At 41.6% G+C, this 22,905-nt stretch overlaps 4 protein-coding genes across 8 annotated transcripts in view; 1 reads left to right on the top strand and 3 right to left on the bottom strand.

The window, feature by feature from the left end:
* Window positions 1-118: 118 nt before the first annotated feature.
* hprt1l (hypoxanthine phosphoribosyltransferase 1, like) lies at window positions 119-6,314 on the bottom strand. Its single transcript, XM_037105788.1, has 9 exons — window positions 5,868-6,314; window positions 5,486-5,592; window positions 4,990-5,173; window positions 4,632-4,697; window positions 4,527-4,544; window positions 3,745-3,827; window positions 1,878-1,924; window positions 1,295-1,371; window positions 119-727 (listed from the first exon to the last, which is right to left on the bottom strand). Exons 1-9 carry the CDS (start codon window positions 5,883-5,885, stop codon window positions 680-682), a joined length of 648 nt encoding a protein of 215 aa, XP_036961683.1. The 5' UTR covers window positions 5,886-6,314; the 3' UTR covers window positions 119-679.
* Window positions 6,315-8,215: 1,901 nt separating this feature from the next.
* On the bottom strand, window positions 8,216-12,185 carry psmd7 (proteasome 26S subunit, non-ATPase 7). Its single transcript, XM_037108268.1, has 8 exons — window positions 12,004-12,185; window positions 11,457-11,548; window positions 11,003-11,095; window positions 10,819-10,916; window positions 10,633-10,713; window positions 10,397-10,488; window positions 9,978-10,176; window positions 8,216-8,813 (listed from the first exon to the last, which is right to left on the bottom strand). Exons 1-8 carry the CDS (start codon window positions 12,075-12,077, stop codon window positions 8,550-8,552), a joined length of 993 nt encoding a protein of 330 aa, XP_036964163.1. The 5' UTR covers window positions 12,078-12,185; the 3' UTR covers window positions 8,216-8,549.
* Window positions 12,173-13,336, top strand: dynlrb2 (dynein light chain roadblock-type 2). Its single transcript, XM_037108269.1, has 4 exons — window positions 12,173-12,239; window positions 12,576-12,651; window positions 12,746-12,913; window positions 13,044-13,336. The coding sequence occupies exons 1-4, from the start codon at window positions 12,237-12,239 to the stop codon at window positions 13,085-13,087; spliced, it is 291 nt and encodes a 96-aa protein (XP_036964164.1). The 5' UTR covers window positions 12,173-12,236; the 3' UTR covers window positions 13,088-13,336.
* A 1,306-nt stretch (window positions 13,337-14,642) lies between these two features.
* The window catches only part of LOC119024903 (genetic suppressor element 1-like), a 40,459-nt gene continuing 32,196 nt past the window's right edge, over window positions 14,643-22,905 (bottom strand). For all 5 annotated transcript variants that reach the window (XM_037108115.1, XM_037108118.1, XM_037108117.1 and 2 more), the window contains exons 8-16: window positions 21,438-21,768; window positions 20,762-21,348; window positions 20,495-20,607; window positions 19,174-19,453; window positions 18,092-18,205; window positions 17,604-17,978; window positions 17,102-17,407; window positions 16,879-16,982; window positions 14,643-16,536 (exon numbers count right to left, since the gene is read on the bottom strand). In XM_037108115.1, the coding sequence (XP_036964010.1) occupies window positions 16,399-16,536; window positions 16,879-16,982; window positions 17,102-17,407; window positions 17,604-17,978; window positions 18,092-18,205; window positions 19,174-19,453; window positions 20,495-20,607; window positions 20,762-21,348; window positions 21,438-21,768 (2,348 nt within the window). In that variant the 3' untranslated portion in view covers window positions 14,643-16,398. The remainder of the gene's footprint in view (window positions 16,537-16,878; window positions 16,983-17,101; window positions 17,408-17,603; window positions 17,979-18,091; window positions 18,206-19,173; window positions 19,454-20,494; window positions 20,608-20,761; window positions 21,349-21,437; window positions 21,769-22,905) is intronic.

Genomic DNA, 22,905 nt, shown 5'->3' with positions numbered 1-22,905 from the left:
GCTTCTCAAACTCAGGAATAAGTGTGACCAGAAAAACGGAAATGCAAACGTTAATATATGCATGAACACTTAAAAGTGTGTTCTTCTTAAACATGGATACACAATAGCTGGTTTTACGTTTTAAAACGTGCAAGATAAGCAAAAAACAGGATCCAAGGTTTCCACGGGAGTTGTATTGCTGTAAACAGGTCCTTGATGAACACATCAGATATGAAATAAAACATACAGTACATTCCAAGTCAGTCATTTTATGGCATAATGACAAGATATATATGTTTTTTAAGTCCAAAAATAACATGTACAAAAGGCTACTTAATTGACTGACAGTTCACTGAACATAAAGCTGTAGCCTGAGACAAGTGATTTAATGAGCCAGAACAAATAAATTAAATTATTCAATCTCCAAGGTACAACTGCAATTAACAGGTAAAGTCTATACACATAGGTCAATAAATACATTAAATTAACAACCAAAATATTCATAATATGACTAAATGATCCCATGTCTTCAATCAGGTGGGAAATAAAATGTTCTTTTAAGTTATTTACAACCCACAAGTCACATTTTGTGGATTCATATGTAGAAAAATAAATAAGATCCAAAACACAGCAAAGCTAAGGAGGGTCATCACAGTGGTCCTAGTCTTCATAGATTCAGTCATCGCCTCTGCAGCACTTCTCACACTTTGTACTTCTCCTTCGCTTGATCATTCAGTATACAGATGTGCTGCAAATAAAAAATGAATAAAACCAGAGGACAGTGAATGCTTTTGTGTCTCTATTGTCTAGGAATTATATTTTCCTTCAACATTGAACATTTTTTGTGGTTAGAACATGTGCTCTCTCCATCTACCCTTAAGACAGGAAGTCAATGTACTGTGGAATTTTAACTGCAAAGCTCTTAAAACATAAACATGAATTCAAAATGTTCTTTTTCTTTTGCAAAACAAAAACCTTAATTTTTAATTCAGATTTGATTTAATTTGAATAAAGTTACTCTCCTCACCTGAGAGACATTTTGACAAGTAACTATAGCAAAAGCTCAGGTGTTACTAATGACATTAACAATGGCTTTGTTCTATTCAACTGTCCCAGTAAGCCATAAGCCATATATTCAAAATGTATTTGATATACATATTTCACACATAGCATTATTTGTTCTCCTTTGAGAAAACAGTATTGCATATATACTGTGCGCAATTAAATTGTAACACCCAACTGAACACATCTATTGACTCATAAAATGTCTATCCTCATACTTTTCATCTGAAGCAGTGGACTGCAGCAAACTTACACTGAGATCTCTGAAGTACTCATTGTAGTCCAAAGCGTAACCCACTAGAAAGGCATCAGGCACCTCGAAACCAATGTCTGAAATAAACATACAGACAGCACCGATGTGAGCTGTATCAAGAAATCAAACAACTACTTATAGTGCATCTGAAATGAGACATGTAAACAATTACTGAGGCACTGTAGTGAACTACTGTTGCTCTTTTACTGTCTGCATGTGGTGGTGCTTACACTGTAAGTGCTGTGTAGTGTTAAAGTCAAAACGCTTACAGTAACAGCTATCCTCGAGGGACAATCTTAAAGAGATTATCCAACTCAAACCTAAAAGCATTACATAATCACAGACAGGTTGAGCAAGGGGTTATCAGGCTCATGTTAGTGCGTAAGTGCCGGGCTCGGCTACATTTGAAGTAGACAGTCCTGAAATTAATGTTAATCCTGCAGGAAAAACACAGATTTATTAAGTAACAGTTCACCAGCCCTTCAGAGAAGCGGACACACATAAGTGATGGCATGAAATGAGCTCTACAATACATTAATACACAATACGTGTCTCAGTGTAAAGCGAGTAAAGAGGTGCTCACAGTCTGGTCTGTACCCTGAACTCCTCGGGGTCCTCTTCACCAGAAGGCTGGAATGACAAATGAGGAAAAATACACAATATATGAACAAAAGATAAATTAACCTGTGTGTTGTAACTACAACCTTTTCAGTGCAGGCTTTAATTCTAACTGACAGGACTGGTTGTCCTGATAAATCCCACAACACCTCAGCCAAAACAAATTCCCTTTCAAAGTTTAAAAGCTGCAGAAGCGGATAGCAGTTAATTTTTAATTCTGTTGTAACAAGATTGCAGATTAATTATTTGATCATCTTGAGATCACAGAGCTCTTTTTCTTATGACAGCAGGTTAATTATGTCGTTATCGAGAAAAGAACAGGTAGATTTCTTGAGATAACTAAATAATTTAGATAACAGGATAATTCTGAAAAGCTTAACAGTGACTGGTTCATTTGATCAAACCTGCTTCAGGCATAATTCATAACTGAAGGGTAAGATGGGCCTAAATGTGTAGTTTTCAATACTGCAGTCAGGTCGGTCTTATTTTAAAGTAGACAAAGACGAGAGCAATTACATATGTTGGCACGGCACTACTGGGCTCTGATAAATAAATATACAATAAGTAGTAAGAGAAAACAACCTTATCTCTGGATAACAAAGCTTGTTTTCTTGAGAAAACAGAATTATTATTGTTTGATCTCGAGAACAAAAAAATAATAACTGCAAGTGTGCCCGTTTACGGCTTCTGCAGAGATCAACCTCTTTGTGTGTTGCTTATTTTTTAAACAATAATTAATACAGGCTAAGATGTGCCAGTGAGTGGAGGTCCATCGTCTTCAAGCTAAAAGAAAAGTTCAGTATGATCTAAGATCATTCTTAAATTACTGAAAACTTGTTTGCGGGGGTGGCATGGGAGGGCAGTGGTCAGCACCCCCGCAGTCCAAAAGCAAGCAGGTTAACTGGCATCTCTGAATTGCCAGCAGGTGTTATTGAGAGCCTGAATCGACTATTTACTATATACAGCTGGGACTGACTCCAGCTCCTGTGTACCACTCAAGGTCAATCCGTTACATCTAACAGATGGATTGATGTTGATCCTGGAAAAATAACATACCTTGCTACCTACAGTATTTTTTTTTTTCTGCCATAGACTGTAGATGAGGCGATATATAAAGAGGTACCTTTATATACAGTACAGTACATGATTCTCACTCTGTTTAAAAAATATTACTAAATGAAAACAGTTACCAAAATGCTCTACAAATAGTCACTTTGAGCGCCACAAATGAAATGATAAGCACTTCTGTTGTATCAGGCTATCAGCAGAAATGTCTGCGGCAGATATCACAAGACCTCAGCAGGAACATGGCCTGCCTGCATGACTTGATACCACAATCGCAAAGTGGGAAATGTTTGTGTGAGAGAGCGAAAGAGAGATCATTTAAATCCAACCAGTATTTAAACAGATAGATCAGGGCAAGTTCACAATTGTTATTCACAATGGGAGTTTAGCAAGAGATGCTTTGGCAATAAAATTACCACACAGCCGGCATCACAGCAATATGAATTACCCAACCCATACAGAGCAGATCACATGAAAACAACCAGCAAGCATCAGAGCAGGCCCACGTTGCTTCAACCCATTTCCTGTTTCAACCAGCTTTCAGGAATACTTCAGAGAGGAGCCTTCTACCTCCACAGTGCAGTTAATAGTGCAGCAGATTAACTCTTAAGCTGCTTCCTCCCTCCATCACATTACATCTCTTAATACAGTCCTGAAGGGGAGCGTCCATTAGCTAAGAGCACTCTCTCTGGTGACAATACAGCCAGTTATAGTGGAGGTCTATGGTTCAGTTTCCTGGACTGTGATCTGAATTTGATGGTGCCTACCTTACGACTTTAACCATCTTGGGATTACATTCACTCAGCAGAGACAGTAGCGTCTGCATCGTCCTTCCCGTCTCCACTATATCCTTTTTATAGTGCAGGAAAGAGGAAGTGGTCACATTATAGTGGAGGCATAAACAAAAAGAAGCAGTACTTACAGTAATGGGGCACTGTGTCGTTGTGGAGAAGAAATTCCAACTATTAAGGAGGTAATAATACCACATTTTCCATAACTGAACAAACAAGCTGTTCTCAGAGGAAAATAAGGTCCCCAGAACACTGTTTAAAGATAGAACGGTGGCAGGGTCCGCCACATATAAACAAAGTAAAACAGTATGAAACTGCATTGTTCTTTAGGGTCAGTTTGTTTATTTAGTTTGCTTACACATTGAAAATAATCAGTCAGTGAAGATCTTTCTCCTTTGATTTACATTTCTTCTCCAAAACTACATAATGCACCTTTTAAACATACAACATTTATGCAGCACAGACGTTTTATATCCATTTAGTTTTACACTAAAATTAATATATATTTGTATCACTTTCAGGTGCTGTATTGATATCATCATGATCAATACTGTAAATCAGTGGGCTGGACTGATTTTGTATGCAAGCACCTTGATTTGTCAGGTTTTTACTAAATTAAAAATAAGTCAAACAGCTTTTAAAATGAGTTTCCAGAAAAAAAATCATTATACATCACTGAATAAATGTACATATACTGGTTTTATCCTTATGTCCAAAGATAATACAGAATAAAAATGATTGAAAATTAGAAGTCTTACCTCCACAATCAAAACGTTCTGCAGAAAATAAAAAGAAAAGGACAGGTGGTGAAGTATACAGTTATACAACCACGTCTGGTTGAAGCGTATCATCTGTAGACTAACCTTGCCTGAGAGACTCGACAGCTCATCCCCGCCTATGACTTTGACACTGTTTGTTGACTTGTCATTCTGGAGGACACAAAGAAGAGACGACAGTGTGGTTACAGTTTGGATTGACCTCGTCTAATTTGCAGTAATAGAATTACAAGAGAACACCTCGCCACAAATCTACATCACATTTTCTTTTTTTTTTAAATGTCTGTACATTGCACCGCGAGTCTCTACTCTTTGAACCTAGCGGTGAGTGACTCAGTTCTGATGAAATAAGATTGCTCTCATTTGTATTTCGCCCAACGCCACATCACACACCTCACATCAGCACAAGTGGGTCCGGGAAATGAAATGAGAAAAGGCAGCTTACACAGTAGCTTTTCACCCTAATGAAATCCACCGTCAGCGGGACTGATTTATCGCTGTTCTGATTCAGTGCTTTGATGTAGTCCAAGAGGTCTGCGAAGAACTTGTAGCCCCCTTTCAGCACACACAGAGCGACGATGTGGTGTCCCCCCATGTCCCGGATTATGTCCCGGGCCAGGCGCTCTGTCCTGGATCAGACAGTTGAGGACCGGGGGGAGAAAGAGAAACAGATGCATTTTAAATTACCATGCAGTGTTCAACCTTTACATGATAATGCACTTACACATAATTGCTTCCACGGCACTGCTCTGGGCATTTAATCACTCCACAGTCAAATGCACCTCAGGATGTGGGCCGCACTGATTTGTCAAACAAAATACAGTGCAGCACTCTGCTGTAATCCTGGCACACACCGATGTGGGAGAGTGTGTGTATGTGAGTGTCAGATGACTTGACAGAAATATAAGAGGAGTGTGTGGTGATGGTGTTGACTGATTCACCTGTCCATGATGAGTCCATGGGGGATGATCACCTTCTCCAGGTCGTTCTCGTAGTGTCTGGGGACGCAGAAGAGGTCCAGCTCGTGGCCCTTCTCATCATCGGCGATCTGGAAACAAGAAGGGAGCCACGTCTTCAACTGGCACTGACAGGTTTGATCACGGTGAAGTGAAACACTGGAGCCTCTCAACCACCTGTTTACCCCCACCCCCAACCACCCCGAACCACCCCGCCCGCACCTGACACGCACTCAAAGCACTGATCGGGGTAAAAACGGGCCCTACCGCACACCAGCACAACCACACCCCGACAAGTGCACAAGTTATCAATGAACACCAAAACAAACACACCGCAGCAGCAGGCGCGACACTTCACAGCCCTCACCTGCAGATACGAAGCCATGTTCCCAGCGCTCGTCCGTCCTTGTTCAGTCGCAGCGAGGGATCTGAGGAGTCATGCTCAGGTCCTGAGAGAGGGAGGAGTGAGAACCAGAGAGGAGAGAGGAGGGTTTGTTGACTTCAAGTGGAACTAGCCGCTCTCCTCCTCGCCCACTGCTGCTGCTGCTGCCGCTGCTGCTGCACATGCGACGCTCCTCCACCGGGGTTTTAAAGCGCTTACGTCAGAATCCAGTTTACCTTCCCAATAATCTGATTTGGCCGACACAACCTGAGCTTAAAAACGCTGTTTATCCTGGTTACTACCGCTACCCGCTGCGCGCCGTGGGGTCACTGTGGCGGAGACGGACCGCGAGCGTTTGACAGAAGCTGCAGATGACGCAGTTTTAAAAATATAACGGTCGGCCGTTACGCGCGAGGCTGCTGCTTCCTGTGTCTGCTGCGTGCTTTTATTTTGTAAACCCACTCAGGGTGACAGTGCAGCTGAGCTACACGACATATTATGTTATTTCTCTTATTTAATTTACTGGCATCATATATGGTACGATGTATATTTTGCATTATTTTCTAAATCACGATATTGTAAAGAATTTAGTAACTGAGAGCTCCCTATAGCGATATACCGATATTTATAATAATCGTGATATTTACAAATAAAATATGTTAAAAAAAAAATACACAAATGCTATCATGTAAATTACATGATACATCACCATTCAAATCATTTCCCTTTCTCCCCACTCTCATCTTAAGCCTGGTTGCCATAAAATTGATAAATTAATTAAAGCAACATTAAACTCTTTTGAAACAACCATTCTTAAAATGTGGTTCAAGAGCCCCCTAGTGGTCAAAAAATCATGTTTAAATTTAGTGTTTGACTCTATTACCTCTTTTCCACTGGTCCTAAATCTCCCTTAAACCCATTAAGATCAGGCTTTTGTGTTCAATGGGAATGTGTAAACTCTGCACTTACATCCGGGTCAGTTGACCCTGCAGCAGACCCAGGTGTTTTCCACCTCGGCCCAGCGCAGCTTTGGTCTAAAACACAAGACCAAGGTCTGACATCCCGGCTGTGAAAATACCTGAAATGCCAACTGAGCCGGCTAACTTACAGGTGGATAAAAAAAATAATTTAATCCTGTAGCTCTTCTAGACTTTCCAAATGTTATTGGACCGAATGATCAAATCATGACCATAAAATGAGTCATTTCGCAGGGGTAGTGAAGCTCAAAATAATTTATCCACCGTTTCACAGACACTTCTTTCACAATGAGTGTGCTGGCATTTTCTCTCACACTATTAAGATTAAGTCAAAAATGAGTCAGCCAAAAATTCTCCAGTTTGGAGCCGGACATTTCTGCATGGATATCTCCATTAAGTGAATTTAGCTATAATTTGAAGTAGGCTTATTATTTTAGGGGGGATGTTGGGGATTGAATACTAAGTGATCTGTTTTGTCTCACTGGTTAAGTGATCCATGAAACACTGCCTTAAACTAACAGCTTCAAAACCATGTTGATGGCACAGAGTCGTGTATCAGGGTGAATGGTGCCTCTGTCTCCATCACTTGTTTCTGCACTATGCAAACTGCCATTTTTTACATAATGTTGCTTTAGGTGTAATTTTTTTTCTCTTTTTTTTTAGTTGCACTCTCTCTCTCTCTCTCTCATATAGTTGTACCTGGAGTGTAATCTTTCGCCCAAATGTGACTTTACACATAATAAACAAAGATACATATGAGTGAGCACATTTTCTATAGATATTGCAGTAATATAGTCATCTTTGATATTTAGGGCTCGATAATTGTGAAAATCTGATACCATGACAGCTCTACTGTGAATCTTATCATGTGATCTTAACCACTGTTATTAAATGTCTTATCTTGAAGCTCAACATGTTTTGACGATACTGTACTTAATTATCCTGCCAATGAGTTAAGTTATAACTTGTTCTGACCTCTCTCATGAAGTACTATTGCCATGTTTTATAATATTCTAACTGGTAAGTACATTGGAGCTACTTTGCTTTTAATAGGGTCTGTCTAAATCAGGTTCCCAGGAAGATAACTTGTCCTCAATTTCATCTCAGCATCTAATTTGGCAATCTGAGCTTTAGTGAGTTCATACTACTCTTTGGGGAATATTTACAGTCACACACACACACACACACACACAAACACACACACACACTACCTACATCTGTTCAGTGCTTCATAATTCCACAAAAAAGTGATCTCAAAACACAAATCAGTCCATCTGCCTGCTAGCCTCTCTATAGTGCAACAATTTACCAGCTGTTTTTAAATTAGATAAAAAGAACAGTAAAAACTGCAACAACCCATTTTTAATATGATCCCAATTTAATGAGTTATACAGAAACAAAACATTTTTTCCATATATCAAAAAAGCAATACCAGGTGTTATACAACACCAGGAGCATGTTCTCATAGATCAGAAAACCATAGACGCAAACATCATCTCTGTACGATAATAACAGTCTTTATGAGTGCCACTTGTGACAGTGAGGCCAAATCTCAAATGACACCCCTCCCCATATAGATGCCTACTTTTAGCCTGAGACCCACATACAGAGCTGTGCCTGTGGGCAGAAAGTAGAGCACCATCCAGATGAAGGCCATGTGATTTGAGAGAAGACCTGAGAGGAGGAACACTCATTTTTTCTTCTTCTCATCTTTCTTGGCACCATCCCCTTTCTCCTTCTCCTTCTCTTTGTCCTTGTCATCTTTTTTCTCCTTGTCATCTTTCTTCTCTTTCTTGCCTTCCTCCTTTTCCTGTCCTTCCTTCTTTTCTGCGTCTCGGTTCGAGATCTTGTTGTTGATCAGGTTGTGCAGAGCCACCACAGAGCGAATGAGCGAGGCCAGGTAGACCACCAGCATCTGGTCGTTGGTCTTAAGGTAGAAGGCTTTTGTGAACTCCTAAAAAAAAAAGACAAAGTCATGAGATTCGGCATCACAAAACCATGTCTACAACAATACAACGACTCTTATCATATTCATGAGATTAGAACTGAACTAATAATGATGCATTTTTTGGCAGGGATGATGTTACTATTTGACCAAAAAGAGTTTGAAATAAAATCATAAAAGCAGACCTATGGATCAAACACAGATCTGGATTTTCCAGGTGTGAAGCATGCAGGTATCCATCTCTATGGACTTGCTGATGCCATTGTTAGGTTGGATAATAACAGAACTGCGACCAAGAGTTGTTTTGGTTATTGAATATTTAATCCATAAATCAACTCTAGATAACTGAATCAAATTCATTAAAACTATGGAACTGATAAGTTCATCACAAGATTTAATTAATTCCAATCATAACCTTACAATACAATTCATACTAGTTGACATTTGAGCAGAAATGTGCTGGAGCTGCATCTGTCACACTAAACTCGACTCAGTTTGCCCTCCAGTGGATAAAATAAGAAGCTCGGTTATACATGAAAGCTAAAAATCCAGAGTGATTTTTTCCCTTTCATTTTGTTTCCCTCATTAGCTGTAACTGTAAATGTGTGGCAATTATAACTAGTGTGCCACTGTTACCACAACCAACTGCTGCCTCTTTAATTTACTGTAAAACTTCATCTTTCAAAATCACATGATAAGCTAAAACAGAAAAAATTTTGCACATATCACTAAAGTTAAGTAAACCAGCCTCACTGACATTCGATAGACTGACCTACAACAAATTAAATAATTAATAATGTAATGATGTAAACGATGTCAACACACTTAAAATACAAACAACTAGGGATGTATTGATTTAATGGGGCCAATATTCTGCATTTTTCTGATAAATGATGTCCGTGTTGTGTGTCAGGTTGCCACCAAAATAAGTGAATTTTAAAATGTGCTGCACTGGCTCTGAAGGAGCACCCTTCTGTCTGTAGTCACCATTCTGTGGTCTCACTTAATGGCCCACCTACAGCACCATCTGAATGGTTACATGTCATACTAGCCATCAACATTGAAAAATCTGTATCTGCAAAGTAACTAGTAGTTCAGGTTATCAAAGAAAGGCAGCGGAGCTGAATGATGCAAAGTAGAGAACACATTGGTCAATGCCTACAAATAACTTACCAGTAGATTTACGTCTGGCAGCAAGTTGAAGACATCCTGCAGCTGGTAGATGATCTGGTGATTGATGGGAAGTTTGCCTGCTGCCACTCTCTCCAGGTAGGAGCGGATGTCCAACAGTTTCGAGTTAAGTCCCTTCAGGCCGTGAACCTGATTTGTGATGCGTTGTGACAGAGTGCCCACTGTGGTATCCTTGATATCTCTGTAGATTGTACATAATACATGAATGGACAGGAATGTGAATGTCTCAACATTTTTTGCCAGGAGTTTTTCATTTTCATCAATGTCTTTGCAATTTTGGTTATTATAATTAAACAGTAGCAGAGTTGCATAATTTACTGTAATCCACATATTTATTATGGTGACCAAAATGAATGTCAGGTGATTAACAGTGGTTAAAAGCTTCAAGGTTTGTTTAGTACCTGAGCAGGTGCTCCACACCCACTTCCTCTGCTTCCTCAGCTCCAATCTCACTGGTGACATGTTCAAATGTCTTGGATGTTGGAGTGCCATCCTAGAAATAATGCACAATGCTCTAATTACAACAATGAAAAGAATTCAAACTCACTTAAAAACCAAAGTTTGCAAAACAAAGTCAGGACAGTTTCAGAAACAACTGGTTTTCTATCTGCTTTGAAGCTATCCATGATTCACTCACGTCGTGTATTTCCTCCACAGAGATGTATGCTTCTGTGGGAAGACCAAGATCTTTGGGCTTCACATCTATAATGACTAACACCTGGTGAGATAAAATAGAAATATACGATTCAGTTATTCAGAATAACTATGAGTAGGACGAGGTGATGCACATTAAGGTGTGCCAACAGGCAAAATAGTTACATACCGAGTTGGTACAGTATTGCTTGATGAGCTCATTGATGGCAATGTCATTCTTATGCAACTTTGGTCCTGTGTGGTACCATCCGACTATTCTTTCTCTGGCTGAAAACAAGAGAAAACAGTTGTTCAAAAGGTATCAAGATAAAGCTAAGGCAACTGATTTACATGGATGTCTGCAGTGTGTTTACCGTTAACTTTCTTGAACATGCCATACATGTTCTCCAAGTAGTCATGATCCAGGAACCACACTGAGTCGTCTCTGTCATCCTCATCAAATGGCACTGGAAAGAACAATGACAATGGATTAATGAAGTGACCGAATCTGGCTAAGGAACACTTAAAACACTTGATAATTTTGCTTCATATCAATTAACTGGTAAATGCATTCAAACACATATTTACATATATTTAAGAAGCAGTTCTACTGATTCTACATGACTGCCAACAACTCAGTTTGAAGTTTGAAAGATGTGTTTGTATAGCTGTCAATGATTCACTGTATTGTTTCATTATGTGAATTAAACTACTAGGGACAAAAACTCAGCAGGATCCTCTTTCTATCATTTTCCTTTTCATTCATAACTGCTCTTAATTCAGTCTGCTTCTCTCAAGCCCCCAGAGTACTGTCAACATGACACTCACCTGCAAAACTGTTTGAGACGTCGAGAACTTTTTTCTGCCACGATCCCAGAAGGACACCAACCACTCGCTTCTGATTGCCAACTTTTCCTATCCTGTAGAATAAAATGTCAAATGAACAGAACAAATCGTCTTGTTAGTTCACCATAGTTTTGTCCGAAATGAATGGCATTACTCATAAACACTGACTGAGTCATTAGCTAGCTAGATCTCTACTGTAAGCTAAGCGAGCGCTCAACTCATGTTGTCCGTATCACAAGAAGTGAACGAAACATCACTGTAGTAGAATGTACGTACTATCGAGTTCGACTGTAATTAATCTAACTTTGTTCCCAATTAGTGTACCGGTTGAACCCATTATGTTTGCGAGCACCAGCTAGCTAACTTGATTCCACTGAGCTAACTAGCCGGGCCATGTCTCCATTCACTCTAAACGGTGCTCTGACTCAGCAGGGCTACCACTAGCTTAGCTTAGCAGCAACGTTCCGTTTCTGGCTATTTTAACCTCCAACCTTTGCAAAGACTGAACACAAATACCAAACTTACTGACCTGTTAAAATGATCGACCACGCTGAGCAACACCAAGGGATGGACGACCACATTTTCCACCGCTAACTCCGGCATTTTAGCAGTCAAGATAAACAGCACAAAACCAGCACCTCTTCACAATGACGGCTACGCTACACTTCCGCTTGCGCTCGACGTCACTTCCGTTTCTCTTGGCAACAGAGAGACGCGGAGAACAAGCAGAAGAATTGAGGCTCAGAGCTGCTCACCGACAAAATGGTAGGAGCCGAGCATTAATGCTGTTTTGTATCGGAATTGCTTCATGTTTTGCATTTATATTTAACTAGGTCATTTAATGACACTTGTATTAATGTTTACATTACCGTTAGATTACAGAAAGCATTAGAATTGCATCAATTATTTCAGCTAGTTGGGATGCAACTTAGCCTAGCTTAATTTACTTGCTAGTTAACTATAAGATAACTTGTATGAAGTGAAATCAACTGTCTTGGTCGCAGAGTCATAAGTGGCTGCTCTCATTGAAAACATAATATAACATGATGTAATATACTGTTGTTGTCATTACTGTTTCTATGATTTCAATTTGTCCTGCAGGCTGAAGTTGATGACACACTGAAGAGGATCGAAGCCCATAAAGGTGTGATTGGAACAATAGTTGTCAACGCAGACGGTAAGCAAACGTGCATGGATGTCAAACTCAGCAGTTTTGTCTGATGCAACATGTTTAAAATGCAGTCTGACTTGTAAAGTTTTTATCTTCTCAGGTATTCCCATCAGAACAACTTTAGATAACTCCACAGCAGTTCAGTATGCAGGGCTTCTTCGCAACCTCACGATGATGGCCAGGAGCACAGTGAGGGACATTGACCCTCAGAACGACCTCACCTTCCTCCGCATCCGCTCCAAGAAACATGAGGTCTTGGTTGCACCGGGTGAGTGTGTATTGTTGACATTGGTATTGTTGATGTAATGATGACATTTAACTATATCTGAGCCAACAGCTGTACAACTCTTGGCTCTACTGTTTTTATAATATCTGTACCCTCGTCGTCTCTTCTGCAGAAAATGACTTCCTGCTGATAGTCATCCAGAACCCATGTGAATAGCTGCTGGACATTTCCATGAGAGCCAGCCTTTGTTTGGTCACATGGTTGTTATTTATCCAGCAGATCTTTATCCACAGTGTTATGTTGCTCCATGCACTGCATAATCCCTCTTTTTCTACTTGGGACTCAATTGTGTTTCCTTAATCTACATAGTGCATTATTTGTTTTAACTTTTTTTCTTTCATTTCATGTCTTTGTGTTGATATTCAGTAAATCTATGAAATAAAACTTCCAATACTTACCAGATCATCCCTGCTCATTCTGTTTATGCACAGATGCGTCACTAATTGAGGGAAAAACATTAATAGAAACGAGGAGAAATATAACAATGTTAAACTAGCCTTGATAACGTCCTTATCAAGTTGTTTGTTGGCTACATCAAGTTGGCAAGAGGAAAAGATCCAAGAGAAACCATTAACAGGCATCAGATGATAATTAAGACTTTTATTCAGCAGTGGAATAATATAAATATTAACATGCTTTTCTTGAGTGAAAGTAGTGTTATCACAGTATAAAAATACTCTTGCATACAAGCCCTATATTCATAATATTAGTAGTAAGTAAAAGTTATTAAGTCTTACATGCCTTAGACTATCAAAAGCCAAGTGCTTGTTATTCAAAATCAGCCCTGTCAGTGTTCTAGTATCATATATATAGGATTTGTAATGATTGGTGCAAGAATTAGCAGCAATGTATCTGGTCAAGATGGAGTTAATGCTGACTACTACACTGTATGTAGTTTCATCAGTAGTGAGGATCATATTTCCTGAATGTAATTTGTCAACTATTAAAGGCCCTGCACGCCTAAGTTCCACCCACACAGGTGTTTTCACTTGTGCTGCCTAATTAATGCTGCACCTGATTGACGAGCTCAACCTGACCTGTCCTGAATCTACAGAGTGGACAGTTAAAGAATTGCTGTTAGTAACTGGGCTCTTTATTAGTAGTTGAACACAAACGTCTTCTTCTTCAGGTTTTTTGGCAGATAGCCTAACAATGCTTCATTTTACAACCCGTGTTGGTTTTGGTTTTATGTTGTGATTTTCTTTTTGTAGCCTCAACCTTTATTTGACTTCTACAGGAGACAGATATGTTCAGGAATTCAGGGATCATGGAGCTGATATGGAAAGCGGATCATATCACCCGTTCATCCTGAACCCGTTAAGCCAGAGTGGAGCATAATTGGCCAATTTTTTTGAGCACCTATGGTAATATAAATGTGAAATATATAGTTTATATATAGACATTTTAAATGGTGCAGATAGTGCCAAAATGAAATTCTGCCCAAGTGCTCTGCAGTAAAACCTCCCTAATGTTGTTCTGATTCACTTTATTAGCATAAACATTGGCAGAGATGATGTTCAGATAAATGTTCAGTTTATTCACTATAGGAACATGAACTCTGCTGTTCAAAGACCACAGCCTATTCCCTTTCTGAGGCCAAAAAATTATCATATATGTCTAAATGCTGAGTATGATGTATTATGTGAAGAAATGACTTACGTTTCTGGTCACCTCAACTCGTGTCCCACACATGTGACAATGACAGACAGAATACATTTTACAAATATTTTAATGTAAATTTCCATCAGAATTTACAGCAATATATGTTAATAAATAATTCATCACACTTATACATCCCAAATAATACATTACATAACAACTGATTGAAACAAATATGCAGGATTTCACAGAAGGTTTGTCGAGGAGACTGAACAGGTAACAGGACGGTCAGGTGATTCTGGGATGTTGCTACTGTAACTGGCGCTTGTGGGAACGGGCTCCTGGGATTTTAATATTCAGAGGGAGAGAGGCAGAAAATATAAATTTTATGTGACACTGCTTTATCTGGCTTGAGCAAAAATAAATCTCATCAAAAGAGCAGAGACGGTGCAGTTTATTGTTATCCACAGAAGGACAGCGTCATTTTGATGTGTGTGTCGCCCCTAAAAAACAATTAGAGGACGGTTTCAAGTACTCGAAGAGCATCAAGAGAAAAGATGTCGTTAATTAGATTTGACACAGTCCAGAAATGGAACTGAATAATAATTTGGCTTTTTTTTTTTTTTTTTTTTTTTTTTTTTGATTCTACAGCAAAAATCAGTTCAACTTCTTCACAATAATGCCACAATAAATCACCTTCAGACAGGTGAAAACATTTGTAAGTAATTCCAATTAACTAAGAACATGTGAAGAATGTTGCAAAAAGGCCTTTTTGGAAAAAAAAATGGTTTTATTCTCTTTAATTTTGGTCAACATTTATAGGCATGTGGAGTGCTCAGGACATAAACCATCTGAACTGACAACTTGATAATGTTGTGAGACAAAGACTGATGTCATGCTGTCTTCCAGCCCCAGTGCATCTTGGTCAAACCCCCCACCGCCCCTAAACATTTTTGACATCACGTAACATTTCTCAAATACAACTGTCCTAACATCCTTCATTTTCTAAACATTTTTTTTATTTTTATTTTTTTAAATTCTGACCAGCAGCAGTTTGAACGAAACATATGGCTTCCCCACGAGGAACGGTTAAAACAACAAAACATACAAAAATTCTTCATCTATCGCGAGAGACTTGACTGATGGAAAATGTATTAAACCTCAAAAAAACTTCATCGATACCATTTGCCATTATATAGATAATATCTTTTTAGATGTTTCCTTTACCAGCACACAGACTGCTTCCTCCGTCACGTACGGTGCTCAGTACAACATCACACCACACAGAGGACTGTAAAGTTTCTCCTCCAGTCCCATTTCAAGTGCATCCTGTCACGTTTAAGGCCTGAGGTGTGCTTTGATTCCTTGACTCCTGTTTTCATTCTCTGAGTATTAACCAAGTGACCACTGTACGCTTTTAAGTCTCTTCTCATTGCTGTCCAGAGAGGCTACAGATTTGTGCCGAGTGAAACATCTCATTAGTGTGAGTCGATAAACTGATATAATAAGAGCTAAATGGTAGAAAGTCCTTAAAGCTGTCTGAGGACTAGCAGGAGCGGTTGAAGTAACGCTGACGGAGATGCTGTTTCACCGACACAGTGCTGGGCAGTATGAGAGAGAGAGTGTGAATGCCCAGACGACACGGTCACTGTGGTTTTTACAGCTACCGTGGCAAACCTGGCAGGTCATCAGTTGAATCTGGAAACCAGTCAGGTAACATAACTGACTGGCCAGAAGCGTAACAAGACAAGGACCGGCTCCTTCAAGTGCTTCGAGTGCAGAAAGTGGTCTGGCTCCAGTCTGTCTTGTTTCCTGTTACTGATCCTTCGCTGTCAGAGGCGTTTCAGTCAGAGAGTGGGTGTCGGAGGTCACCTCGGTGTGTGCCCGTTCACTTGGCTCCTGCCCCAGTGAATGTTCGGGAGCGTCAAACACCTCCTGAAGTGCTCGAGCTGGGCCTGCAGTCTCTCCCGCTCCTCTCTCACCTTCTGCCTCTGACTCACCAGGTCCTGGAGGACGGACAAGACTCTCATTAGAGAAGCAAGACTTTCGCTGACAAACAGGAGCACACACAGCAAACCGGACCGCTGTAGAGCAGCAAGTAATGATTATTAGATTGATCGTTTTATCCTTTTATCTATAAAGTGTCAGAAATTAGTGAAAAACGTCCATCCCAGTTTCCAAGATGATGTCTCGAAGATACTCAGCTAAATATGACACAAACCTGAGATAAAAAAAAAAAAGTTCTTGAATCATCTTTTACGTGACAAAATTACTGGTGATTATATTTCATGCAATCGACTAATTGATCCGTGGACTGACAGTTGCGGGGTACGGCCTCGGATACTTACCCCCATAGTGAGAGAAAGCTGCTCTGCAGTCCTGGTCAGGTTGTAATTCTGTGCTTCGAGTCTTTTACACTGACTGTGAAGAACCTGCCTCTCTAAACCCCATTCTGCACAGAGGGAAACACACAGAAACCACAAACAAGGCAGAGTTAAATCTATTCTTATAAGTCTAAAGTCTCAGAAACTTTCAGTGGAACTTTGACAAACTGACGCGACATTGACTCACCGTCCACATACTCCTGGTAGGCCTCGAAAATAGCTTCAATACCCTGCCACTTCTTTGGCGCTTCCTCCATCTCCTCCTCCTCATCATCCTCCTCTTCCTGACCAGACTCTTCCTCGTCCTCGTCGGACAGTTCTTCTTGTGGTCCCGCAGCGTCCCTGCCTGCTGCGGGGAAATGGAAGTGATGACCGTTGATGTGTGCGTGCTGAGGGGCATGGTTAAGACTTGAGCCTTTCAGCTGAGAGATGCTGTGAGGCAACGAGCGGTCAGCGGCCTTCATGCCGGCCTCGGGGACGCAATTTGAGACTCCTGCGAAGAAAAGAGCGAGACAAAAATGCTATGTCAGTCTTATCAGCCATTTTTAGCCCAGTACTTCATAAGCCGCAAATGTGGTTTATGATTTCAAAAGCCAGGACACTACACACAATCACCACTAGGTGGCAGAACGTCGTCATTTTAAAATCAAAACCTGATGGTCATGCACCTCTGGGAGTGGGTGTCTAACCTTTGTTCTGCAGCGTGTTGTGTGTGGACTGCAGCACGGCCTGGTGGAAGTGCTGAGCGAAGGCCTCCGGTGTGAACCTCTCCAAGGGCCGGGTCCGTCCGTTCTGCACAGGATTGGGCTCCTTTTTCTGGGGAGAAGCGACGGCACCGTTCTGGAGGCCCTGGTGCTTCCTGTTCGGCTCCATGAACTCAGCCTTTTCATGATGCAGGGTCAAGGGTGGAGGGATGCGGGCCACGTGGGTGTCCGTGGAGGGTTTGAATGTGTCGTTATGGGGGAGAAGCTTAGGTTTGTGCAGGTAGGGAGGGGAGGGGCTGGGAGAGTCCGGGTACAGATGTCCGTTTGATTGGCACGGCGGAGGGGCTGATGAGGAGTCACCTAAAAATACATTTATACAGCTGCTTAGGATGAATTCTTGCAACTATAAACATGCCTATAAATGTGTGTGCGTTGAAGTGTGTGTGCATTTGCCGTGTCTGAGTGTGTCTTACCAGTTGAAGGAGCAGGAGGGCTGCTGCACGGAGGTAAAGGATTATATCTGAGAGTGTCTAACGTCACAGTCTTCCTCTGAATGGCCCTCAGCAGCTCCTCTGTCCTCTCCTTATCTGCCGAGCAGAAGACAGAATGAGAACACCTGTCATTCATATTTGGAAAAAGGACTTAAAATATTGACTGACACGAGGAACTGACGGAAAAAGGTCAGCAGATCGGTGACTTGAGACATTCCCAGTTTGTTAGCACATTTCCTCCTGTTTGTTTTTTTTTTTCAGAGGAGCAGATTGTTTATACTGATTTCCATCCAGATTTGATGTCCCCCTTCCATCCAAGATGCTGATTATGGCAGTTTACAGTAAACTAGGTCCAGTAGATCAAAAAATGTTTCCAGTAACAGAAAATTAAAATAAAAATTCAAAGAAAGCACAAATGAGCTGCTGATTATGCACCAGTGTCCTCCGAGGATGTAAAAAACAATAAAAGTTAAAACAACAAAGAGTTTGCCCTGCTTTTTATGTTGTTTATACATCATCTTTTTAAATAAATGGGATAAATCATCCAAATTCTCAGACTTTTCATGATAAGTAATGGAAAATAACGAGCACTGTGTTTATCCAAGCCTACAAAAGTAGTGACATAAAGTACAAGAAATCCTCCTCATACAATATATATGTGCATGTGTTTTGAAAACCTTTCCAAAATGTATATGAATATTTAATTTTCCTTTTTTAAAAAAAATGTGTCTATCTACAGTTTTATGTTAAATAAACATTAGCTTAATATCTTTTTAAGAGAAAGTCATACATTTTTAACTTTTTATACTTTGGCTGTGGATTAAAATCCACCCTCGCTGGGAGAAAGTAGAAAATGCTGCCACAACTTCCTCTCCACATGCACCCTAACTTTATTTTCTTCTCACCCTCCTACACCGTCAGTAAATAATAAAACAGAGAGAGAAATGTTGAATTTTTCCACGGAGAGTTACCAGAACAAGCGTGAAGAGAGCAGAGTAGTACGTAGGATGTGTGTGTGTGTGTGTGTGTGTGTGTGTGTGTGTGGATTTGAAACAGGTTGTTACCTCTCCTCTGCTGTGGGCTGACATGCGAGAGGTCGAACATATGGAGGAAGTCCTTTTTCTCCTCCAGTTCGGGGGTGCTGTCCATCTGCTCGGCAGAGTACGGGGTGGTTAAGGGAGTTGCAGGTGTCGGAGGTGAAGACGCCTTTCTCTTGCCCCGCACGGCCGGCGGAGAGAGGCTGCGCTCTCTCAACATCCTCCTCCTCTTTCTCCTCTTCCGTGCCAGAATCTCATCGCGGTGGGCCAGCGTGGTCAGACCACACACGCGCAGAAAATCCACTTTCTTTGGAGAGCGAGAGAGATTTGGTAGGGTGAATATCACTCTGACAACCATTTTCAAATCAGGTCTCTCTATGGCTCAGAACTGGCATTATAATCCCTCCTGAGTGATCTGATCACAAGCTCTGAGTACAGATGTGAAGGCACCCAGGACACAGTGATGGTACGAGGAGATCCAATCACTGAGATCACATTCAGAGGTGGCCTGGGTCACATATGGCCCACATTGTTTTAGCAGCGTGTGCCGGGCCACATTAAAGGAACACAGACTCAACTGACGTCCTCTGAAAGCAGGTGAAACATGCTGTCTGATTTCCATTTAGTTCACGGTAATGCAAATTACATGTTTGGGTCCTTTTACCTGCCGAGGTAAAGAGCAGGTGTTTGTGAACACAGTGTCTGTTTCATCTGGTTTCACCACTAAAGCAGTAATTGCCATGTCCCCAGACTCCCTTAAAAACATCATGCAATTTTGTGGGTTTGTGCGTTTGGAGAAGCTTACAAACTTTGTGAAACGCTGTCTATGAGAAATTCTAGATTATTTTGGCTTTCTTGTTAATTCGGCAACTGTTATATATTAAAAGGCCCCATACTGTAAAAGTGAGATTTCCTGTCTTTTAGTAGGTAGTAGGTTTAGGCCTGTGAAAGAGGACCAATCACAGCAGACTGGGCTTTCCAGAGGGTGGGGGCTTAAAGATACAGGCACTGAAAACAATAACAATAGGCACGATGAGAAAAATGTTGTGTTTTTTGAACATTAAACACTGACACGTGACACTGAAAATTTGCATGATATGGGCCCTTTACTTTTTTTCTTCCTTAGTATAGAAAACATGTCAGTAGCAAGTTGGCTCCTACTTTAAGCTCGCCAGTTCAAAACAACAACACATTTGGACTTTGCAAATAGAAAGATGTACGTGTTTATCTGCATATAGAGCGTGATCCAATCACAAGTGGTCACTCAATAGACACAGACATGTTAAATTGTCCTCTCATGATCCCATGATCCACACCACATGTTAATACAGCCTCTTTGTTCATGTACCTCGGAGGATGCGTCCAGTTTGAGCGGAGGCTGTTCTGCCACTCTCCTCAGATGGGCCTTCACCTCCTCCTCGTCACTCTCATCATACGACTCGTCCAGGTCATAGTAATAACCTGGTGAGAGGAGGGCAGGAGAGAAATTATCTATCATCATAAAGAAACTGCAAGCCCATGGGTTAGTTTTAATGGCACAAGCAACCATTCACTGCAGTCATCATCTTCTGCCTACAACTCCCCCTCAGAGCTCATAAATCACCCGCGTGCTCACCTCCCTCTCTGGCCTCCTTCCTCCTCTTCTCCTCCAGGTCCAATTTGCTGAGCAGCCGTCGGTGCTGCTGGAGCACCTCGTCATACACCAGCATGTTGTCGGGAGGCTGGCTCTGTCGCTCCCTCACTGGAGACGGAGGAGCTGTCTGGCGCTGCCCCCCGAGGTCAGGAGGCGCGCAGGGTCTCTGGTGGAGGTTGTTGATGTGATGTCGATGATAGAGGCTCTGGAGGGCCCGGTCCTGCTCCGCCTTGTTCCAGGAGCCTGCGTCCTGTAAACCAGCTCCCCTCAGTGAGGTGTACCTCTCCGTACCTTCTGTCCTCCTCCTGCCGCCGTCCTCCAGCTTCTCCCCCCAGCTCAGGGGGGGTCTGTCAGCTCTGGTCAGTCCTGGAGGAGGACGACTCGGCGGCGTCGGAGGGCTGATTTTTCTGCGGGAGTCTGAAGGAGTGTCGACGAGGGAGGCGGGGTTCCACAGTGTAGTCGGGGGCGCAGGGTGATGATGGGGACCTTTGGGGGAGATGAGGGGAGGTGGAGCACCAAGGCAGGGAGGTGCATCTTTGCTGCCTGGGTTGTGATGGACTGCATTGGTTCTGTTCAGAAATTCAAAATCAAAATAAGTTTAAAGTCGTCACACTGCAGAATAATTATCTTCTCAAGCTAATTCTGTAAACGTCTTCACCTGTGGCCGTCTCTCCTCAGCTCCAGCCCTTTCCCAGGTGACCTGAGGCCCATCTCCAGCGGACCCTCCCTCTCCTGCCCTTGCCCGCGTTGCCGTGTTAACCAAGCAGCCTCGCTCGCCCTCTGAGTCATCATGGCAGCTGCCAGAGCGCCATGGATCCCCCCCGCAGAAGCAGCAGCAGCAGCAGCAGCAGCATGATGCTTCCCCAGGTGAGAGGGCACCAGGCTGGGCACCGGATGTGGGATAGACCCCCTGGAGGTGTGATGGCCAGGCTGTAGGGACAGAGGTTTGGGTGCTGGGAAACCCGGGTGCTCTGAGTCCTTGTTTTTATCTGGAGAAACAGTGGAGTTTGGAAACCAAACATGATTATGTCTGTTATTTATTTAGACATCATTTGATCTGAATAAATCATCAAATCTTATACTTCTGACAAGGCTTGTTCCAACACTCTCAATGTTCATGACTCTGTAAAAAGCTCTAAGTGCCGAGCCAAGAGCATTTACTGTTACTGCACAACCGGTCACTGTGCTGTGAACAACAGGAGGTCTTGTCTTGAGTCATTTACAATAGTGTGATTGTCAATCTGACACAAGGAAATTAAATGCAAGAGGCACGTCATCCAATGGTCAGGATGGTGACCTTTTGGCCTGATGGTGAGTTTAAAGTTTGCCCAAAAGATTGTGACATGTCTTGTATACAAATGAAAAATACTGGTTTTCCTAGAGGAGAGGTCAGGCAATTGCACTTTCCAAAATCAATTTCAGGGCAATCTGGCATTTACATGTCAGATTTAGGTTATCTGGGTCTGGATCATACACATTTTCTAATCAATATCAATATCGGGCCTCACAGTAGGACCAAAAAACACATGATTTAAAGGTGCTACTTGTAAGAAAAGTAGTTTTTTGAGTCTCATTCTCAACTTGTTAAATTCTGATGCTTTGGGATCGTCAGACTGATCGTACACCGTCCCTAAGTGTCAGTGTTTCATGACTTGGGATGAGACTCAAATATCAACTTTTCTGACAAATAAGACCTCGAAAAGCAAGCATTTTAAAAATTAAAATGATTTCAATGGTCTTTTGAGTTTCTCTATTGTCCTTTGGTTCCCAACCAGGCAGCTGAAAACATGTCACGTCCTCTGTAGTGTGTATAGACCTGACATAAGTGATTCTGCTGGTTATGTTGGAGTGTTCAAGTTTAGGAGGCACATGTGTATTTAGTATGAGCTTTATGAACAATGTGCACTGACGACACACTCCCAAACTGTGTGATCGGCTTCGTTTGTCAACCCACTATTCTGTCCGATGAATAATGCATGTTGCCCAGCTTCAATCTCCGCCACCGCCGTTGGGATAACATCTACTAGTAATTCCTGACTAAAGCCCTGCTGTCAGATTTGGTGTGTAAATTACAAATTCCACATTCTTCAATCGTGCTTAAGCAACACTTTTTACACTCAGCATCA

This window comes from Acanthopagrus latus, chromosome 8 (assembly GCF_904848185.1).
Source record: "Acanthopagrus latus isolate v.2019 chromosome 8, fAcaLat1.1, whole genome shotgun sequence".
Taxonomy (NCBI): Eukaryota; Metazoa; Chordata; class Actinopteri; order Spariformes; family Sparidae; genus Acanthopagrus; species Acanthopagrus latus.
Note: the sequence above shows the minus strand (reverse complement) of the source record. Positions and strands in the feature narration are given on the sequence as shown.